General features: G+C 50.8%; 10 protein-coding genes across 10 annotated transcripts; 4 read left to right on the top strand and 6 right to left on the bottom strand.

Moving 5' to 3' along the window:
* Nucleotides 1-156: 156 nt before the first annotated feature.
* On the bottom strand, nucleotides 157-2,982 carry cwh41 (mannosyl-oligosaccharide glucosidase; the record flags this gene model as incomplete). Its single annotated transcript, XM_056913319.1, has 7 exons — nucleotides 157-405; nucleotides 470-1,379; nucleotides 1,432-1,813; nucleotides 1,871-1,916; nucleotides 1,969-2,126; nucleotides 2,189-2,671; nucleotides 2,739-2,982. The coding sequence occupies 7 exons, from the start codon at nucleotides 2,980-2,982 to the stop codon at nucleotides 157-159; spliced, it is 2,472 nt and encodes an 823-aa protein (XP_056762168.1).
* A 256-nt stretch (nucleotides 2,983-3,238) lies between these two features.
* N7458_009936 (NAD(P)/FAD-dependent oxidoreductase) lies at nucleotides 3,239-4,545 on the bottom strand (the record flags this gene model as incomplete). The annotated part of the gene is made up of 2 exons (XM_056913318.1): nucleotides 3,239-4,416; nucleotides 4,506-4,545. 2 exons carry the CDS (start codon nucleotides 4,543-4,545, stop codon nucleotides 3,239-3,241), a joined length of 1,218 nt encoding a protein of 405 aa, XP_056762167.1.
* Nucleotides 4,546-4,979: 434 nt separating this feature from the next.
* On the bottom strand, nucleotides 4,980-5,774 carry N7458_009935 (SNUT3/LISCH7 family protein; the record flags this gene model as incomplete). Its single annotated transcript, XM_056913317.1, has 2 exons — nucleotides 4,980-5,363; nucleotides 5,511-5,774. The coding sequence occupies 2 exons, from the start codon at nucleotides 5,772-5,774 to the stop codon at nucleotides 4,980-4,982; spliced, it is 648 nt and encodes a 215-aa protein (XP_056762166.1).
* Nucleotides 5,775-7,264: 1,490 nt separating this feature from the next.
* N7458_009934 (Elongator subunit IKI1) lies at nucleotides 7,265-8,469 on the top strand (the record flags this gene model as incomplete). The annotated part of the gene is made up of 3 exons (XM_056913316.1): nucleotides 7,265-7,423; nucleotides 7,516-7,672; nucleotides 7,739-8,469. 3 exons carry the CDS (start codon nucleotides 7,265-7,267, stop codon nucleotides 8,467-8,469), a joined length of 1,047 nt encoding a protein of 348 aa, XP_056762165.1.
* A 183-nt stretch (nucleotides 8,470-8,652) lies between these two features.
* N7458_009933 (SNAP receptor SEC22) lies at nucleotides 8,653-9,537 on the bottom strand (the record flags this gene model as incomplete). The annotated part of the gene is made up of 5 exons (XM_056913315.1): nucleotides 8,653-8,715; nucleotides 8,771-9,176; nucleotides 9,233-9,342; nucleotides 9,407-9,441; nucleotides 9,504-9,537. 5 exons carry the CDS (start codon nucleotides 9,535-9,537, stop codon nucleotides 8,653-8,655), a joined length of 648 nt encoding a protein of 215 aa, XP_056762164.1.
* A 253-nt stretch (nucleotides 9,538-9,790) lies between these two features.
* Nucleotides 9,791-11,792, top strand: N7458_009932 (uncharacterized protein; the record flags this gene model as incomplete). Its single annotated transcript, XM_056913314.1, has 3 exons — nucleotides 9,791-9,925; nucleotides 10,009-10,488; nucleotides 10,545-11,792. The coding sequence occupies 3 exons, from the start codon at nucleotides 9,791-9,793 to the stop codon at nucleotides 11,790-11,792; spliced, it is 1,863 nt and encodes a 620-aa protein (XP_056762163.1).
* A 1,166-nt stretch (nucleotides 11,793-12,958) lies between these two features.
* On the bottom strand, nucleotides 12,959-14,408 carry N7458_009931 (short chain dehydrogenase/reductase family protein; the record flags this gene model as incomplete). Its single annotated transcript, XM_056913313.1, has 5 exons — nucleotides 12,959-13,522; nucleotides 13,580-13,650; nucleotides 13,711-13,875; nucleotides 13,938-14,023; nucleotides 14,134-14,408. 5 exons carry the CDS (start codon nucleotides 14,406-14,408, stop codon nucleotides 12,959-12,961), a joined length of 1,161 nt encoding a protein of 386 aa, XP_056762162.1.
* A 292-nt stretch (nucleotides 14,409-14,700) lies between these two features.
* N7458_009930 (CLPTM1 family protein) lies at nucleotides 14,701-16,780 on the top strand (the record flags this gene model as incomplete). The annotated part of the gene is made up of 3 exons (XM_056913312.1): nucleotides 14,701-14,742; nucleotides 14,820-15,875; nucleotides 15,947-16,780. 3 exons carry the CDS (start codon nucleotides 14,701-14,703, stop codon nucleotides 16,778-16,780), a joined length of 1,932 nt encoding a protein of 643 aa, XP_056762161.1.
* Nucleotides 16,781-17,434: 654 nt separating this feature from the next.
* Nucleotides 17,435-19,802, top strand: N7458_009929 (Mis6 domain protein; the record flags this gene model as incomplete). Its single annotated transcript, XM_056913311.1, has 4 exons — nucleotides 17,435-17,450; nucleotides 17,516-17,566; nucleotides 17,628-18,655; nucleotides 18,714-19,802. 4 exons carry the CDS (start codon nucleotides 17,435-17,437, stop codon nucleotides 19,800-19,802), a joined length of 2,184 nt encoding a protein of 727 aa, XP_056762160.1.
* A 147-nt stretch (nucleotides 19,803-19,949) lies between these two features.
* N7458_009928 (post-initiation translation factor DPC29) lies at nucleotides 19,950-20,845 on the bottom strand (the record flags this gene model as incomplete). Its single annotated transcript, XM_056913310.1, has 2 exons — nucleotides 19,950-20,575; nucleotides 20,641-20,845. 2 exons carry the CDS (start codon nucleotides 20,843-20,845, stop codon nucleotides 19,950-19,952), a joined length of 831 nt encoding a protein of 276 aa, XP_056762159.1.
* Between the last annotated feature and the right edge of the window lie 211 nt (nucleotides 20,846-21,056).

Here is a 21,056-nt window from a genome sequence, read left to right as displayed (position 1 = left end):
CCTACGAGGTGAGAAGGTAAGGACATGCAATCATTCTCCCGCTATATTCCGGAAATAGGATTCTAGACCAGTAGACAGCAAAGACACATGCAATGATACCCGATCGCTATCTAATGTATGCATCGACGAGCTAATTTACATCCCAAGGCCAATTCCTCACAGCTCATCGTGAGAGGTCTGTCTGCCCGCGGGCAGATCCGGCATGGACATGACGTTCACCACCAGACTGGTCCAGCCAGTAAAGTGCTGAGTGCGCTGTCCCTTGCCCGTCTCAGGGTTATACTGTTCCCATGCGAACCCAGTATTCTTCCACTCTCGGAACACGTTCTCGACCAAGTTCTTCCGCAGCTTCGAGTACATCTCGCGGGCCTGCTCCTGATGAGGGCCAGAGACGAGAGCGATATCCTGCAGAAAGCGGGTGTCAGTATGATGACATGGAAACATGCTGCATGGGGGAGGTACAACTTACATATAGATTCTTCAGCACCAAATAATTGATCGGCATCCAGATTGGGCTTCGCCAGTAGTTCTCTTCCGTGCCATAGTACTGGTCCTTCTTGCTCAGGCTGCGAATACCGTAGTCACTCCACAACTCTTCGGGATCGTTGATCAGGTCCAGAATAGCCTTCAGACGAGGGCTATCAGGGCCCAGCATGCCGGTAAGGAAGGGGAAGATAGAGATGTAGCCCTTGTGGCAGACGTGAACACTCTCCTCAAACTCATCGATAGTGGCATCGCAGTAAGTCTGCTCCTTTTCGTCCCAGTGCAGGTCATCAATGTTACGGGTAATGGCGGTCTCATAGTAAGCAAACTCCTCGGCATCCTCCACCTCACCCAGGTACTCCGCAATGCGACGTAGGGTACGGGTCATCATGCCCATCCAGCTGATGAGATCCACGTGCAGCTCACCAGGGTGCGGCGGCTGGGGCCGGGGATAATCATCGATACCAGAAGTCAAGATATGTTGTACGGAGCGTCCACGCCAGCGGTAAGCTTCTTTGGTGGAAAAGGCTTCGCGATCATAAGACTTGATGTCACCGCGCTGGGTGCTACGGTACCATGCGAAGTGTCTCTTCATTAGGGGGTAGAAAGAGCGAAGGTAGCCATTGGCCAACTCTGGGTTCCGCAAGGTGGCCGAGCGTAGGCTCTCGGCGGGATCGTTGTTGTCCAAGTTCTCGGACTGGACGCTCTTGTTGCTCTTAGCCTTGTCCATGAAAGCTTCCAAGGCCATGAAAAGAGTCGGCGGGTTGGCGTAGTGAGGATACTGAACAGTGAACTCGGCGGGAACCTTGCTGCGCGCTTCCTGTCCTAGAATCTGCTCACGGGCAATCCAGCCATCCTCATCCATCAGTTGAAACCAGCTTTTGATGATCTCAAGACTAGAAATGGGTCAGCCTGCATTCCATAAATGGGAAAATCCCCGTGACTTACGCAAGGTCAGAGTCGTATTCCATCACAGGCATCAAGTGGAAGCCCTCATCCCAAAGGAAACCTCTGGGGAAGAACGGCCGGGACGGAACGCAAGTAAACAGATCCTTGGCTCCCTCCACGACCGGCTGGGCCGCCGCGCGAGCCTCCGCTGTTTCCTCCCAGAAGCCTTCATTCTCCTCATCGTATGCGGGAGAGCCGGAGCGGTCAACAACGTCATCACCGTGGAAGAATCCAACACCACCGACCAAGTTAGAAAGCATAGCCTTGGAGAATGTAGAATACTCGTCATCAAGGTCAAAGGGGGCCTTGGGAGCAAGGACTTCTTTGTGCCTCTCAGTGAAAGAGAGAGATGCATCCTTGAGTTCCTCGGTAATAGTCTCCGCTATACTTTTATTAGAATCCCAACAGGCTTTGGTGTTTATCAAGGGGGCAAACTTACAAGTGATGGGTTTGGGAGCTGAACCAGAGGAAAAGAGAACGTCAAACTATAGTATATCAGTAAGTGTTCTTATAAAATCGCATTTTCAGTCTTCATACCTCAAATGCACCCTTGAAGACCTTCTGCACAAGGTGAACATTGCCATCTCCAGGAGCATGTTTAATCGTGAACAGCTGAGCTGGATGTGGAGGGTTATCAGGTCCAAGCTCTTCGATGGCCTCATCAACCTCACCCTTCATCTGCGTAAACAGGATACCTATCAAGATGAGAAAGGGTTAGTAGGAGATCATCAAGTGTGACAATATCCTCAAGACACACCTTTCGCCTGCCAAAGATGCTGCTGCGGCATAGTTGCGCTAGACACAATACCATGGCCCAATTGCTTGCCCTCGCTATTGGGACGATCGATCTCGAAATACTCGTTGCTGCTAGGGCCATCGGTGACATCAATAGTGAAGTCTCCCAGCTCTGAAGAGTAGCCATTGAGTCTCAAGTCACCCTCCAGCGGTGCGACTTCGGACACGGTGTCCATGTCCACACCCAGCTGACCCAATCCTTCAAGCGTGGTGTAGAAGACCACCGAGACGGGCTGGTCAGGGCTTCCATCCTCGCGAGGAACACCCTTCACACGGAAGCCCCAGCTGCCTCCATTTTGGCCGCCAGGCACCTTGATGAAATCAATCGTAAGGTCCAGAGTATTTCCAGCGTCGTGAATGGTCTGGCGTCCGCCCTTGCGGATATCGTACTCGTCCCAACCATATCCAGCCATGCCCTCATTCTGCTCGCAGGTATGTCTGAAGTCTGCATCGTGGGATCAGTAATTGTACATGCGCAGCGCAACTCGAGGACGAGAGGGGTCGTGGCGTACTCTGCTGAACGGTAGAAAAATCATCAACCTTGGCCCACATCAATCCTGCAGCCAGACTGTTTGCGATACGTGGGCGGACTCCAAAGTAGAGGTTCGGCTTGTAGGGACCCCATAGCAGCGACTCGTTGTTGGCGCGCGCGGCCTCTTTGATCAAGACAGAGACGTCATTGGGATCTTGGACGGCAAGGATCCCAATCGCATAGAGCAGCGACGTTAGTAAAATGGAGATCCTTAGATGATGCATTATGAATTGCATCACTCAAGGGACTGGCATTGGATGGTGGTCAAGTTGGCAACAGTGGGCGGAGCTAGCTGTTCTCTCCGCAATTACGTGGCCCGAGCTCCCCGCGAGGAGTGCGAGGAGTAGTGTAGTCAAGTAGTCGACTGGATTGTACTGCACAAAAGACTTAACCAATCACCTAGAATATACATTGGGAAGATAAAACTCATGGCAATCGAGTCGACTCTGTCTAGTATTTAATAATATGTCCAAGCTATGTTCAAAGCTGATCGCGAGGATCCAAAGACGCAGTCTTCGCACTTTTGGCCTGTCCGTCAAATACAAATTCACTCATGAGCTTTCCGGTGCCAGGACCATTCTGAATGCCCCAGCAAGTATGGCCAGCAGCAAGATAAAGGCCCTTAGTATGGGTCAGTCCGACCAAGGGACCTCTGCCGTTTTCGCAATTCGGCAAGTAGCAAGCCTGCCTTGTACGAATTTTGCCATCGCGCAGTGCATCTGAAATACTACCGACCTGATCAATGATCTCCTGGCAGCGCTCAGGATCTACTTCAACATCTGCAGATGTTTTCGGCAATGGCACAGTCTTGTCTCCGTCGCCGCACGCATAGACAGTGTCGTCGGGACGAGTATAGATCTCTGGAGCTGCCACCGTGGGTCGTGATTTCTTTGCAGGATTGAAGTTCGCTGGGATCTCAATGTTCGTAAACAGAGCATATGCGCTGACTGGCCTTGCTGGCTCGATAACGACGCTGTGAGCACGCATTGCCGCAATAGGGACTTCAGGAAGGATAGAACGAGTCCATGGGCCAGCAGCGACAATCACATCAGTGGCAGGGATAGTGCGCGACTCTCCCGACGCTTTATCAGTATATGTAACGGACTCGACAGTGTCGTCGGGGCGAGCGATATCGGTGACTTGTCCCAGGATAATCTCTGCGCCCTGTTCTTCCGCCAGCTTCGCCATGGACGTAGTAAACAGGTATGGGTGTACTTGAGCTGTCTCTCCGGGTCCGCTCATGCTCTCATATGCTCGTAGAAGGTCTGGCTCAATCCAATCAAGATCATTTGGGATCTTGGCCGATTTGAGCTTAGAGACTGCGGCCGTACTGCGCTTCTGTAAGGACTCGCCTTCCTCTTTCTTCTGAGTCTTCTCGCTCATAGCGCGGCCTTTAACGACGAGCTGACCACAACTGGTTTCCCGATAACCCCATCTGTTCTTTCCATCATGCTCCTTTGAGAGTTGCGCGTGTAGCGCGAAGCTGAGATCAACGATGTTGCTCGGATAAGCCCATTGCGCAAGAAGTCCGCCCGCTTTACCCGACGCGCCTCCTGCAATTTCGGAGGCCTCGAGGAGGGTTACTTTGTGATGCGTAGGATCGTAGGAAGGATGTCTCGTGAGGAAATATGCCGTGCAGCAGCCAATGATGCCACCGCCTAGTGTCGACGAATCCGTGATCAGCTATGTCAAGCTCAGGGGAAGATATGCGCGCGGGGTATCAGAGTCGCAAGCAATATGGACTAACCAACAACGACAATCTCACGGCGGTCACTCGTGGCCGACATTTTTGCTATCGGTGCAACCTTGGAAGCAAAAGATCGTATCGAAGCCACGTTGTAGTGAAACCGAACGAGGATGTAAAGAAGAGAGCGAGCGTTGGTATTTTGTTGGGCTACGTCACTTCGATTGGGGTATGCCCAGTCATGTGCTGTTGGTGCATTCTACTCTAAACCAGCCCGGCTAGACTACAGTAGCAAGGTCTGCTCCACATTTATACTATTTCTTTCTCCGAGTCTAGGATGCTCAATCTTCCATAGATAATGTGGCATTCGAATTCACAGAGATTTTGCCGTAAAATAGTTAAAAACAGACCGGGGATACCGTGCTCCACGAAATGCAAATTGTGCTGAGAAGAAAGGACACGATCGAGAGGAGAAGAAAACAGAGCCGTTCCTGAAGATATAATGCGAAAGCCAGAAAAAAATGGGTTGAAAATAAATCACCTCGACGGACTGAGCGGCCGGTTGAAACCGCCTGTACGGTTCATGTACTGGCGGTACTCGCTCTTCTTCTCCTTGCGCACACCGTAGATGTTGTTTCCAGGCACCTTGGTATTTTTGGTGGTTCGGAATCTGGTGAAACCCATGCTCTTTCGCATCATCGCTTCCATCTCATCCTCATCGGCGTCTTCCTTGAAATCCACATCCATTTCCTCCGCGTAACGACTAGCACTAGCCAAGCCGTTTGCCGTTCGTCCATCGTCCCGATACCGAGGATCTTTGCGATCAGGGCGGCGGTCGCCTTTGGGTCCTCGAGGAGGTGGAGATCGAGTTTTCGTGCCATTCCGGGGGGGTGATCGTGAGCGGTCACGGAACTTGTCGCCCTTACCAGCATAAGCTGTTTTGCATGAATCGAGTTAGAATACTTTCAATCAAGAATATTAAGGGCACGGTCTTTGGGTGTTTGCACTTACCTCGTCGATCATGCCCACGGTCTCTGCTAGAACTCCTCATGCGGTCTCGAGCCCCACGTCCATCTCTGTCTCGATCCCTCCGGTCTCGGTCACGGCGATCTCGAGACCAGCTCCTTTCTCGCCTTCTGTCATTACGATCTCGTGAATGCGAGCGATAAGGGCGGTCTTCACGCGGGCCGTCGCGTCGGTCGTCTCGGGGGGGGGTGAGGGTCGACGGCCATGCTCGGAGTCTTGCTCTGCGGGGACACTGTGAGAGTCATTCTTCTCCCACATAGTACTGCTATCGATGCGCCGGGCACGTTTGGCGGGAGGTTCTGTCATGGTGGCTGCTCGAGATGACTGTGATGTGTCTCAAGCAGGACGGTCGTGTGGCAAGGTTGCGGCGATTGAATGGGGACCAAACGGACAGGTAGATTCGCGTCTCTCAGGTGTGCGAAATTGCGATGGAGTCAACGGGTAGTAAAAGAACGCATCATTAAGAGAAATTGAGATTTGGTCCCAATGGAAATTGCCAGTTGCGTTGGCGGAAGAGAGAAGTTTATTCCGGTCACCGAGATCACCCTTTCGCGCAGTTCCCTCCGTATGGAGAAAGTTAGGTCATGACTGCGCTTTCGTTTTCCAATTCTATTTGCCTACTGTTCCTAAATAAATTGTAAACATGGCAGTTTTTATTCTTAGACTCTTGTATCGAATACTGGAATATATCTACCTTAGTTGTGATGATCTAATCTGCTAGTTAAATTGCTGCGGGCATGATCTGCATTCAATTGAGCCTAGAGTCGGATGTATATTCGTCCATGCTAAGCTAGCCTGTACATGCAAATCAGAGATACATTTCGTGCCGAACGACAATGATTGATTGTTTTACACTACGAGCACACAAATTTATCGGAGGCGATGATTAGTTCGTGGATTTGCATAAATGACTAGAAGATTCCGACTAAATGTCTGCAAGAACGATGTCATGGGATCTTCAAGGGGCTCTGTAGAAGCTGATCATAAACGGGTCCCATTTACATAGGCCATGAAATAATTGAAATCATTTCTTCAATCTTTTCCTGAGATTGAACACTCCCCGAAGCTAAATTGAAATCTCCGAGACCAAGTTTCAGTAGCTAGAAGAAAATGACAGTCCATCACCCCCAGAGGAATCGACGCAGAACCTGGCTTTTGACTGGCGGACAAGGCCCTAATAGGCCGGGTTAGTATACCATCAACCATCTTTGAAGGCTTGCATCTTCATACTCCCAAGGTAATTGTCCTGGAGTAGCTAAGCTTGAAGAGCTTGGGGATCTTCATGAGGGCGGCGAACAATGTGTTTGAGCGGAGCGTTGTTAAGGCAAGCCTAAATGAAGGATAAAGCAGTAATTATTCACATTGATGCACTATGGAGAGTAAAAATAGACCTGTCTATAGCATCTGACCAAGAAAACCTTCTATGACCTACGGGGGTATCCACCGAAGAGATTCAGCTATTGCTGGTACTGCACTTCTAAACTTGGGGAAGTTTACTCTGAAAGAAGCTCTCATAGCCCTCTCATCACCTTTATATTCTTTTAAATTTACCAGCATAAATACAATAGGCATAATTTGAGTAGTACATGTTATAAAAACCACCTTAAGCCACCTCCAAAGCAACGATATGCTCAACAAGAAAGGCCTCATCGAGAGCTGGCCATACAGCCCCACGGGCCGACCCGTCGAGCCCCAACTTTAAATCTCACCGCGAAATTTTCACAGGCTGACTACCCCACTTCGGTTGGTCTTGTCTTCCCTGTAGCAACCAGCCACATCCCTCTTCATATACAGCCATGGCTCCAGTCAATCTGTCCCACCGGAGGACGCATAATTTGCTCCTGATTTCGAAGTTATTGAGCCTCAGGGATACAGCCTCCCCGCTCACGCTCCTGCAGGACTCTTTGGAGCAACCCGCCACACCCCTCATCAAGGAGTATATCAGACGCGCAAAGGTAAGCTAAGCTGTCTGGTGGCCCAAGCAGGGATAGATTGCGTGGTTCCATGGCAGCACATCCCAAGAGTGCGATGCTGACCGTATTAATAGCTTTCCAAAGTGCATGTCACCTTCATTGCATTTGAAACATTGAAGAAACCGGATGGAGTCGATGCATTCGTATCAACCCGTCGAAAGAGTCCGGCTGAAATTGTCGAAGAGGTAGCAGCAGTATACCAGCCTGCCTCAGCGACGGGGCCACCACGGCGTGAGATTTCCCTATAACATCGTGTATCACCATTTGATTTCTAGTCGAGCTAATCAACATCGACAGGTCGTCTTATTATCATTGATGCCATCAACCCCCTCTTGAGCTCGAGGAGACTAGACCCTGCATTCCACCTCCCGTCTTTCCTCGGCTCCTTTATCGCACCTTCAGGCCCATCGACTGGCAAGGCCGAAGCCTCGCTGGTGGTGACATATCATCAAGATGTGTCTGCACTGCCTCAGCAGAATCATTACTCGCCCACGCCGCTATCGGTTCTAACGTATCTCGCGACAAGTATTATCACACTTCACTCCTTCTCCCACATACTAGCCCAAAAGGCTGCCCGTGACCGCAGTTTGGCTGCTCCGGTATTCGGCCTCGAGGAAGAACAAGACGGTGTTCTCCTTGGCCGATTAGATAAGTTGGCTGGAACTGGCGCTGCAGAGGGCATTGTGCTGGAACTTGAGCACCGCCGCAAGAGTGGGCGTGGAGTCTTGGAATGGTACCTCCTCCCACCCTCATCGCGATATTCCCCTCAGCATGTGAAAGAGGTCGTGACCCTGCTGGATGACAATGTCCTGTACAACCCTCCCATGGAACCCGATACAAACCCCGATGAGGATGAGCCAAAGTCAACCTTTGAACTGGGCCTAACAGATCGACAAAGGCGGGACAGAGAGGGTGTTGTCTTGCCATACTTTGATGCCCAGCATGGAGATGGCCCTGGAGAGGGAGGTCGGATTCTCTATGACATGGGCGAAGAAGATGACTTTGACGAAGAAGAAGATGAGATCTAGAAGATATGTGGTCGAGATTCTACGATAATCTGCGAGGTTATTTGACATGGAATTTTCACGCATTTCTTCATTCCAGAGAGAGATAGGTGGATTGTGTCCTGCAACCACCTGGAGGTATTAACTATGCATACATTCATACAAAGGAGGTGTCCAAGATTGGGGGAAATTGGAGAGGAAAAGCGCTCAGAAGAACCGCCACCACAGCAAAATGAGCACGACGAACCCGACGCCGGCGAAAGGCCCGTACTGCGACACAGTTAGCCATCTAGTCCAACCCACTGAGTTCGGAGACTATCCCTACCTGCTTCACCAACAATTCCCAGTTGATGCGCACCGCTGCCTTTCGATACTTCTTGCTGTCCTCCCGCAACAGACCGGACAACTCGCCCATCCGCTCCAAGCTATCTCCACGATACAGCAAGTCTTCAATGTTCTTGGTCATAACCTTGGTGACATCGCGCAGCTCATCGTTCAACTTGTCCAAGTTTTGTGAGGCCCGGCTATCTTGGTACAGCTTCTTGGTGCGCTGAATGAAAGTATCGAACTCGACAAAGGCATAAGGACGGAGCGTGGGGGAGAGGTATTGTGATTGAGTGTATGTGGTGGTGAATTCAGAGGCCAGATCAGCGAGATAGGTAAAGGCGAGTTTGCGGGGGTATGAGCGGTCGCAGATGCAGAGGAAGCAGACATCGTCTTGGATCATGTAGCTGTAACTTGGTTAGCCATCAACTCACTTTGACCATCGTATACCCTGCCTGCTTACTGGAGGTTGTATTGACTTGACTCGATGCTAGCCTGGGGTGCGGAGTTGCGATTCAATCGCCGGAAGATCATCTTAGCCTGGCCCTTGATCTCAGCCAGCTCCGACTCAGCCTGTCACCAAATCTCGTCAGCCTTGGGCTCCATGTGAATATTGGTCTTCTGGATAGGCTCTCACCTGCTCATCATCCACCGAGGCAGCCAGCATCAGGCCTGTTTGCTCATATATCAGCCTTGACGAACCCTCTCTCACAACTTTGGAAACCTTCACCTACCATCAAGCCGTGCAATTTGAGTTGACTTTACCATCTTGAATACTGCTGGACCAAGTGGTAGCAGCAGAATCGCTCTTGTTTAGTTGCGAGACACGGTCAAATCGGCCAGCATGGCTCGCAGAAGATGGGCGGTCACAAGCGGCAGAAGGGGCGGCCGTTCGGGGTAAGCTGCGAATGATCCACTGGGGCTTTTGTTCAATCTGGGCTGACTCTGACAATGCTACACTAGACGAGCTATTGCTGCCCGTGCTGGCCAGGCCAATGTAGCAGAACACAAGAATCCGGAAATGTCATCGCCAGCATCTTCTCCAGCACCAAGCCTTCCTAAGCGAAACCCCCGAAAGGCCGCGCCTCGGGGTAAGTGGAGCGAGGAGCTGCTATTGACGAGCGACAAGTCCGTCCTTATCGATGCTGACCTAGTGGTATGAAACCCCCAGCCCTCCGTTCAAATAGCAAGCAAAAAAGAGTCGCAAAGCTAATAGAATACCTCTACCGAATTCTACAGAAGCTCCTGGCAAGACCCGAAGCGTGGGATATTCTTGAAGAAGACGAGAAACGCGAGATTCTAGCTCTCCTCCCCGCAGATACCCACCCAGCTTCAGAGCTTCCACCCGACAGCCCCAGCGCGAAGATCCCCCCACTCCCGGAATCTTTTGTCAGATACTCCAATAACTGGCGCGATGGCATTCGTCAATTTCAAGTCGATCTCCAGAATGGCCATTTTGACCCAGAATGGCTTCGCGAGGCTGAGAATGCGCGACGGAAGCGAGAGAAGGGCGACTTCGACTCCTTCAAGGAGCGTGAATTCGAGAAGTTCTGGGGACAGAAGCAGAGGACCGGCGATAGTGTGATGTCGGGAGAAAGCTCAAAGGTCAAGCTGACACAGCTTATCGAGGCGGGGGTCTTTTTGGTAGGCGATGTCTGGCGGTTTTGCTACGTTTATGGCAAAGGACCAGACCGCGTGATCATCGATAAAGAGACCAGGGTATGAAACAATGTACTTGATTATTGTGGAGATATTGATTTGCTAACCGCTCGCAGATACACGAAATCAACGACCGAAAGCTTTCGTTCATTATCCCGACCGGACAGCGGGTCTTTTTACGCTCGCATGCTGTCACCGCAGAACCAAAGAAAGAGGCTTATCAGGATAATGACTATGACATGGAAAAATCTCCCAAGAACGAAGTAATAATGACCGAGGCGTCTGAACCAGAGCCTCTGAAAGAAGATCCCCCCACGAACAATAAGTTGGAGAAAATGGAGCTCCAGCCCATGGAAGGTGTCCACGAAACGTACCAAAGCCCGAAACTGGAAGACACTGGAGCAGAAACAAAGCAAGAGGATTTTGTCAATGGCGAGGCACTAAAAGAACCAGACGACACGCAAGCAAAACCTCACAATGAGAATGGAACGGTCCAAGTTGTGATCGTTAGTCCACGGCAAGATCCAAGTGATTCCGAGAAGGGATTCAAACGACCGACACCCCTTCCTGCCGCGGAGCCTCCAGCGAAACGAAAGCGTGGGCGTCCTCGGAAGATACGACCTCCCTCACCCGCCCCCGAGGCTGAACCCGAGGCGGAAGCCATACTTGAACCCGAACCAGAGCTCAAGCTTCAGCAAGAGTCCGGAGTTCAGGTCGTTATCGGTGATATTGCAACCCAACGAACAGAGCAGCTCTTGCAAATTACTCTTTCTGGACCAAGTCCTGTAACAAGACCCTTATCTTCCTCAAACCACGATGCCATGGACTTGGTCGAGCAGAAATATGAAAGGAAAGGACCAATGTCATCGCCACTGTCACCAGCACAGTCAATTTTAATATCGTCACCACTACCTGAACAACCTAAAGAGCTCATTGATGATTCCACCGAAGAGCGCCGTGAAGAACATACCATAGTGCCCAGTGAGAAGCTCATCGAACGGCCCAGCGAAGAACCAACAAACGAGCATGCCGAACAGCCCATGCATGAGCCTACAAAGGAGGTCATTGAAGAATGCACCGAGGAACTCGCCGAAGAGCACAACGCAGAGCACACCGAAGCGCCTGCTGAAGAGCCTACACAACCTCCGTCTGAAGTGCAGACTGCCGCTGATGGGCCAGACGAGATTATCGTACCTGAAATCTCATCGCCGATGGTCCTGGTCCGCGAGATACTCCAGATCGATGGCCGCAGACCAGATGGCCGCACTGCCAATTCATGGAAAGAGATCCGATGCTATCGCAAGAATCAGGATATGGGTAGTCTCTTCGACGTGAGACAAGCTTGGTACCTCAAGCAGAAATGAGCTTGCTTTTCTATCGGGGCAGCAATAGATGATACTGGATGCTACTCAATACGAACGAAGGCTCTCCTGCAAAGTGTAACATAAGATCGGGTTTACAGCTACCCTCAATGGAATTCCCCGTCCGTGGAAATGGATTTGGAAAGGTTTCTTTTCCTTGGTCATAGATCATGACAATAAGTGATATAACATCACAAGTTCAGCTCAATTTGAAATAATGGTCCAGTATAGCTCCCTCTTAGGATAGCACTTCAAGTCGTTGTATTGCTCGTCTTTTAAAGCATCGGGTTAGCTCACGGAGTTTGAACAAGGCAAACCATGAATTGACCAGATATACTTACGCATCTACCCAGAGGACCAGACTGAATATGATAAAGCTCTTGGTGCGAAGTGAGCGTGGACTTGCGAAAGGTCTATGCGACTTAGTATCTCATATCCTCGGTATAGAAGCTTTCTATATGAAGAGAGCCCCAGTACGTACTTTGCACTTCCACCAATAGGCACACGCAGTATAAGGATTGCCGCCTCTCTGAACATCACATCCTTCGCATTTTAGTAGCAGGTTGTTCCTGTGCTGCGTTGGGTTGAATCGGGATTGGCTGGGCCATGGTTACTGCGACAGACCTTCAAAGATTATATGAGGATATGTAGTAAAGTTTGATTGTCCCTGTTTAAACGAATATCTAGGTTCGCGTTTTCTAAGCTATTTATGTTGGCGTCGTCTGAATCCGGGGTAAACTTAAGAGCCTCATGTTGGATCACCACCATATTTCGGCATCGACAGCTCTCAAATGGAGAGAGGTTGCTATGTCCAACCCTTGCGTTGATTGGTCTGTCGATCCAAAGCAAGCCACGTAAACAACTGGCAGACAGACAGCGCATGGGGTCCGGGATGTTCAGGGTGTTAAGACACCTGTTCCAACGATATCGCTCCAGGATGTTAACGCCTTTGTCTTGATGCACCGGGGCCTACAACCTCCATCTGCCGCTAGAATCTCCATGCGGGACCAGAATATGTACGGATAAAGCGACCAACTTGCCGCATCACGCTCAATTATTAATTAAACCAGGGTTGAGGGCTATGGAGCATCAGAGCGTCGGGGTTAAAGCATAATAGTTCTAGCTTGCGGTAATGTAATTATATTGATCGAGTTAATTTATTTGACGCCTCAGAAAGGTGTTTGGGTCGTGTTTCCCATGGGAGGCACAGGCTCTGCATCAGCTGCCACATCGACGGCGAAACTAGCCTGAATGAAATCCTCGAGCTCCTCGCTAACGGTTTTCAGCTTCTCCTTGACGCTAGCGACACCTTCTTGCCCGACAATATGCCGAGAAGGTGGATTTTCATGGCCGGCAATAGACGTGATAGCATATACTGTTTCCGAAACCAAGACTTCTAGGTGTGCAGAGCTCAATGGAGGATGCATCGATACCACCTCGGGTACTGAGAATGGGCCATTCTCGATCGAGTTCACTCTTGAGCTTCCTTCTTTTTCGTGAGATCGATTGGCAGTTGTAGTGTTGCCGGTTGCCCCCTCGGAAACGGCATCAGGGAGTCGGGGAATGAGGTGGTTGAGGATACCACGGAAAAGTGGTGCATGGTTGTTTGCGGGGGAATAGGCGGGGAAAATTGGTGGGACGCTGGTGACTAGATTAGCGAGAATGCCGATCTCGATGCTGCTTTGGACAATGGTGAGCTTGACGTTGAATGGCGCGATCTCGAAAGCCAGACTCTAGTGGACATCGTGAGTAAGTGCCGAATGCGCGTGTAGTAAGGCAGGATAACTCACATCGCAGAATCCCTCCAGAGCCCAGCCAGCAGCGCAATACATTCCAAGGCCTGGTGTCCCAACATGGGCGGCTAATTACTTATTAGACAAACCGCCGATTGGTGGATGCTAACTTCTCGAGGATATCTTACTGATTCCTGACAAAATCATAATGTGACCAGAGTATTCTCTCCTCATATGAGGCAATGCAGCTTTGATGATATTGAGAGGACCGAAATAGTTGACCTCAAATTGATCGCGAACAAGGTTCAAGGTCTGTGGGGAAGCAGACAGCTCTTCGACGGTTCCAATTAGGGCTTAGAGAGGGGGTTAGCAACTCCTTGTAGCTATCATTGAAGATCGCAAAGCATATATGTACCTTGGCTTGTGCAGCATAAGAGGATATCGACTCGACCAAAGGTCGCAACTGCTTGCGCGAAGACCGCCTGGCATTCACCCATCATCCTGCACCACAAAATCAGTCATTGCCCTCTGTTATGATCACCGAAAACGCTCCACGCGACCAGCCATATATCGGTCTCCAAGTATTCAGAGCTTGAGACAGTAGCGCGTACCTGATGTCCAAGGGGACAGATGTCATTCGTTGCATCCATCCTTCGTCGTGGTGTTCCTCCACTTCCGCTAGGAATGCGTCGAAACCATCTCGGCGTCGCTCATCACGATCCAGGACCGTATGCGCTAGCCCGAGCAGGACATAGTCACCATGCGCAAGAGCTTGTCGCGCAACTGAGATGCCGATGGGCGAATCCCCCGCGGTGATCAGCCATACTCGCGGTTCCCTATGCGACGGGAATTGCGAGCGGGAATCGGGCGAGGGGTGGTTTTCCATGGATATGGTCGGGGTCAGCGCCAGCGCTTAAGCGCGATACCCATTGTGTGATTTCAAAAAGCCAGCGACAAGTTCGCGCAGGTCGAGGTGAGCTGTCGCAGCTCGCAAGTTTGGCAGGTCGATAGAGCTCCTCCGGACAATTGCGGAGTTGGAGGGGAACCGATGAGAATGCCAAGCCCCCGCGCCCTCCTTTTTAGTTCGAACGGGCTGGACCAAAGAGCCAGCCGTGTAACTTTTCTGGCCGCGTTGGCCTCTTCTTTCTCTTTCTCTCGTCATCTCTCGCCATCGCACCATGCCTGAACAACGGCAACGCAGAGAAGAGGAGGGAAGCAGTGTATGTGGTCCGGTTGTCGCAGGTTTGAGCGGGGAAGCTCAATCTGTCTTTTTCGAAGCTGACACAGTCATCTCTAGTCCGGCTTCAAGGGAGCCCTCCAGGGCCTCGGAATCTTTCTGCTGGTGCAGTTCGGAATTAGCCAATTCTTCGGCAACAAGCAGAATGCAGCTTCCACCGTCAAGCCGGGCAACATGCCCGCGTTTGCGGATCGCCCCGACCCCAGCCAAGTCGCCGATTACAGCGCCATCCCGGACCTCATCTCCCCTATCTGGCCCTCCGACAGTGCCATCGATATCAGCATCTATGTGACCCCCTCGATTGTGGTGCCCTCGTTCAAGTCCAAGGATAGCATCCTTGTGATGCAGGAGAAGAACTTCACGATTGGCAACTACAGCGACACCCGTGAGATCGACACCACCATTAAGCTCCCCAAGCAGGTCCAGAACAATGGAACTCTCTTTGCGCACTTCTTCGTGGCCCGTACAGGATATCCAGTGGATCCTGCCGCTAAGGATTATAACACCGCTGATGCCGTCCACTTCCTGCGCCCTTTGAACCAGTACCTGCCCAAGAAGAAGGTCAAGAAGCTCAAGAACCTGCTGGCCGCTTCCGAGGAAGCGGAAGAGGAGGTGGTGGATGATACTCCGGACGTGCAAACGGTCTCGTACTATCACCCTAACTTCACACTCTCCGTGATCCCAGACTCTGGGTCCCCGAAGTTTTCCCAGATGCATCCGGCAGTTCGTCAGTATGTCCAGCTGGAACGCACCGGTGCCCGAGACCAGTCCGGCAAGAACGGCTGGTACTATCCGATCTTGTTCCTCAACACTTTCTGGCAATTGAAGACCCACATGACTGAGCTGAACTCTACTGTGACGGAAGTGCCTCTGCGGATTACTCTCAACCACCTGGCCAACTGGAAGTTCAGTATCCTCACCAGCATTGACGAAGGCTCTAAGCAGAGTGCTCGTCAGGCCGCGTACGGTGGTCCTGTTCCTGGTGGTGGTGATGGCTCCGAGTGGGAGACGATCAAGGAGGTTCTGTTGGACACCAACATTTACCTCCTGGGTACCACTGGTATCGTCACCATCCTCCACATGGTGTTTGAGACACTGGCTTTCAAGAATGACATTGTAGGTCTTGATTGATTCTTGTGATATAAACTGCGGTTTCCTCGGATTTGCTAACACGGAAATTACAATAGGCTCACTGGCGCAAGAAGAAGGATGTCGTAGGTACATCTGTGCGTACCATTCTGGCGAACGTCTTCATGCAGGCAGTCATCTTCCTCTACCTGATGGATAACAGCGACAACACATCCTGGATGATTCTGGCTAGCCAAGGATTCGGTATCCTGTTGGAAGCCTGGAAGATTACCAAGACAGTTAACGTTCGGCTGCGTCCTCCTCCTGCCAATTCCTTCTTTTCCTTCCTGCCCTACGTGGTTGTCTTTGAAGACAAGCACAAGCTTAGCGAGACCGAAGAGAAGACTAAGGAGTACGATGAGATTGCATTCCGCTACCTGTACATTATCGCGGTGCCTCTTCTCCTCGCCTATGCCGCATACAGCCTTCTGTACAACACCCACAAATCGTGGTACTCGTACATCATCGAGACCCTTGTGGGCAGTGTCTACGCCTACGGTTTCCTGATGATGGTTCCTAGCCTGTACATCAACTACCGCCTGAAGTCTGTTGCCCACATGCCCGGCAAGGCGATGGCCTACAAGTTCTTGAACACTTTCATCGATGACCTCTTCGCCTTTACCGTTAAGATGCCATGGCTGCATCGTCTGGCCACTCTCCGCGATGATGTCATCTTCTTCGTCTGGCTCTACCAGGGCTACAAGTACAAGGTTGACTACAAGCGTGTCAACGAGTTTGGTCAGGGAGGTGACAGCGACGAGGAGACAGAACCCAGGACTGCTCCTCAGGTCGAAGAGAAGAACGAGGGGCAGGAGGGAGAGGTAGTGGCGTCGCAGACTTCTTCCAAGGTTGACAACAAGTCATCCACCCGCCAGAGGAAGTCGAAGAAATGAGCGTGCCATTTGCGCAAGGCTAGCGCACCGTGAAATCTGTTCACGTTGATCAACGTTTCATCTTGCCAGAGGACAGATCTAGACTTTCATTTCATATTTGTCCGGCTTTTGTAAAGCAGTCTTATTGTCTCTTGATGATGTTGGGAGTATGTTGTTGGGTCTCCACACTTGGGGTGAAAACTTCTCCTTGAGAGCACTGGGATTCGACTTTCTCTACGCGTAAATCATTTTAATCATAGAAATTGAAAGAGCATACATTGCATCCCTAATATTCCAGTTGTAAAACAGAAAAGCAGCTGCAAGACCTGAGCATTGAATTTGAACTCGTTGCACATGGCTGGTCGGCCAGTGTTGTGACGATTGCCCGATTAGGTTTAAGCTGATTTCTCTCCGCGCGCGCCCACGTTCTACACCTTCTATGCGATCACTTGTACCGTCCAAAATCGAGGCATCGAATTTTCTTTTTCTCACACTGTGAAATTAAAATTCAACACTTTTTTATCGAGAGTACCCTTCGTACGCTGAGACACGTGTCCTTGAAACGCGCTCTGTTGCTGAGTACATCCGACGCGCCGGTATTCCAGAGCATGACCCCATTGCCTTAGACTAGGTCTGATACAAGTCCTGCGACTTAGAAGGCCTGGCACTATTGAGATGGAAACAAACAATGGTATTTGGCTGGATTACATGTTGCAAACGAGTTGTTGGCTTAGATTGGACTGACACTTTGATTAGACAGTGGCCAGTCCGGCGGCTTGCTCGACGCCCTTGAGCACTTGGAAGCCGGTGGGAAACCCCAAGGAATCCATCTAGTTCTGATTTGACTTGTCGCTGATGAATGGATTAGTTGCTCATGTGCCCGTCAAGCAAAGATACACTGACGCTGCTCAGCTTGCCAAGACGATTGCATCAGACGCGTATGAGAATGGCATTCCGCAAGACGCGCTGGGCCGTTTGCTGAAGGTTCTCACGGCAAAAAACAACCTCGATCAGGGAACTATCACGCCTCTGATCAAGAACCTCTATCCACAAGAGCGCATTGCCTCCAAGCATGTCACGCAAGTCGTGTGCTGTCTGGGGCCTAGCAAGTCCAAGCCAAGCCCCGCTACGCAGGCTCTGCTCGTCCGCTGGCTGATCATGACCTATGATCTCCTTGAAGACCGGACACACCTCGGCAAGCTTTATGCAGTGCTTTTTAACCACCTGGACATGATCAGCCTGCGGAAGCCACTTTGCCACCTTCTTTCCCTGATCACTCGACGAAAGCATGTCAAGCCCTTCCGCATCCAGGCTCTGATGGAACTGATCCAAACTGCGGGTGGGGAAGAGAAAGAACTTATGAGCTTGCTAAAGATTTTCAAGAACTACTATCCCGAGATTATCATTGGAGATCTCGGTGGCTCGAGAAGGATGACTCTATTCTTCAAACACCCCGACCCTGAATGGTCGACCCATGCAAAGTTGCTACAAGACCAGAATATGGAGCGGGTGCAAGCAGCGCAACAATCAAGTTATCAAGTCTTGCACCGGGGCATGGTAAAACGCAGCAGGATTGAGGTAATCATTCCGGTTCTGCAAACCTCTCGAGTCTCAAACAAGCACACGTCTCTTGAAGAGATTCGAGATATTGAGCATTTTGTGGACAAGCTCGACACAGTTGAGCTGCCGAATCAGATAATCTCTACCCTTGGCGATGCAATGGCACAGAAATACCTCCATTTGGTTCAGTCCGAGGCCGCAAATGATCGTCTTGATGAGTGGCTGAAAGGCTTCTTGGCAGATAAGTTGGAGCAGATTCGGGAAGACGATGATGACGAGCCAGAAATTCTGTCGTTTGTTCTGGGCTTCCTTGAGGGATATACGTCGTTCACCAAGGTATTTTTTTTGATTCTTTAATCTAGTCATTCTGATGTGAGCTCTAACGATACCGTAGGCACTTTTACCATCCGTTCGAGCTTTCCTGGAGTCGTATCTCTCGATATGGAATGGTCAGGAAAATCGCGACCAAATCCTCCGACTACTTCAGTATCTTCCGATTGAACCCTACGAGGGGCTTCGAGAAACATTTTTCGGCCCACTGGAGCATGCCATGCTGGACAGCGCGATTAGCTCTAGAATAGAGCTACTTAACTTCTACTCTGCATTGATCACCGAATGGGGCGTCAGACTTCGAACTCAACCCTCGGTCTCCGAAGAATCATTCCCTTCGAGCAAAGTCATCAAACATGCAGAGCTCTTAGCATCTTCACTTCAAGAGCTTGCCCCGACTACTGTTGGTAGTGACAAAAGTGCCACGCCGATCGTTCTATCGGTCCTCCAGTTCTATAAATCTCTTGCGGGCTTGTTTTCCCATGCATCTGGCAACGCTAATATCCGGTTGACTGTTCCAATCGCCCCGACGGTATATTCTATCGCATTCACGCCTACCGTGTCCGTCATCTCAGGGCTCAACTCAATTCTAGCCGGCTACAAGTCTTCGTTCGAGGCCTCTCTAGCGTCCAACGTCATCAAGCCACCAGACGCGCCTGAGCCACTGTATAGGACAGAACTGGTGAACCAATTCAATGGCTACGTCATGGACATGTGCAACCTGGTCTGGCGCAATCGCGCTCTCAACACAGAGGACCCGAATGCGCAAGGTTGCTTGGTACCGGCATCTAGCACCACTGCTCTGACAGCATACGTCCGCAATGTGAACGAGGCTGCTCGGCACTATGATCGTGAGAGTGCATTCCACCTAAGTTTAGCCTCAATATTCTCTCTGAGCCACCACGCCGCGTTTGCCAATCTGTCAGCCGCATGCTTTGCTGAAATAGAGGAAAGCCAGAACGTTGCAGATCATCGCCCGAAGCTGCGCAAGCCAGTGACACAAAAGGCATTACAGGCCCTTGAGAAGGACGGTGGTGCTAAAATCACATGGCAGGAATACCGGGTTCACATGTTGGATTGGTTAGAGGCAGTGGGGAGCCGGGGAACGAGCGATTTGATGAGGAGTACCATGAAGGCTCTACGGAAGGAATGATATGTGCCAAGGGCTGAAGAAATGAGTAATTATGAAGATTTTCATGTCGCCATCGTTTCCCCAATAGAACGCCGATTTGAAATGCGTGGTATCTATCTCTATTCAAGTATTATACATGGTCTATAGTATAGACATTGGAGAAGCGCTCTAGAACTTCTCTGTAGCATTCAGGTAAATATCCTGAACGCTGGGATCATCTCGCAAGGAACTGAGGAGATTATCGAGAGCCTTGACCTGCTCTTCGTCCTGTAGCTCGACCAGAGTTTCCTGGTTCGGGTCCCAGAACATCTCCAACTCTTCAATTGTCAGACCAGACAACTTGGCAAATGCTTCACCAACACTTTTCGTTTCAGAGGGATCCGTCAACAGCACCAAACGACCTTTATCGTCGGTGTTGATATCCATTGCGCCCGCCTCAATAGCCGCATCCAGGAAATCATCTGCACTTGTATCCTCTTTCTTCTCCAGGACGACCCGGCCTTTCTTTTCGAAAAGGAATGTGGTTGGTGTGACGGTTCCTCCACCATTCTTAATCAGGTATCGAATGTCTTGCAAGACTCGAGCCTTCTGATCGGTCTGGCACTCGACCACCGCGGCCACTCCACCAGGGAGCATGGCTTCGATTGTTACCGACTCTAGAGCCTGGCCAGTTAAACTGAGTCCTTGGCCACGTGCGATGGCTGCTTCGATAATATTCTTCGGGATGGAGGCTCGCTTCGCATTCGAGAGTGCGAGGGTCAAACGGGGGTTGTACTTTGGATCGGCGCCCCATACTTTGCAGCGACGAGTGTTAGCATTGATGTTGAGAACCACCGTGTGAATGGGTTCAAATGCTCACATTGTGTAGCGCTGGCGATTTCCTTGCTCATCATCTGGCGTTCTTTGCTCTTCGCCTTGTCGTTCTTCGCCTTGTCATGTTTGATGGTGGACCACTTGCTGTGCCCGGATAATAAGAATGTGGAGGAAGTGAAAGTGCGGCACACGGCACCAAAAGAGCCCGCGCGAGGTTGTCGCAGGAGGCTTCTGTGTAATTGAAGCGCCATCCCGATATCCCTAACCTTTTTGCTTCTGGCAAGTCTGTGCCGTAGCGGCATCTATACATTCCACAGTCTGCGGGCCGACAATTTGTCCGATCTCCGCGGACGGTGAGGCCACACGATAAGGAGAGAGGGACATTGTTGACCTCATACCTCATAACCTCATTACTCCCCATTCTCCTTGCACTCTGATGGGGATATAATTGTCCTCCAACTT

The sequence above is a fragment of the Penicillium daleae genome, assembly GCF_028827525.1.
Source record: "Penicillium daleae strain IBT 16125 chromosome Unknown utg000008l_segment0_segment0, whole genome shotgun sequence".
Classification (NCBI taxonomy): domain Eukaryota; kingdom Fungi; phylum Ascomycota; class Eurotiomycetes; order Eurotiales; family Aspergillaceae; genus Penicillium; species Penicillium daleae.
Note: the sequence above shows the minus strand (reverse complement) of the source record. Positions and strands in the feature narration are given on the sequence as shown.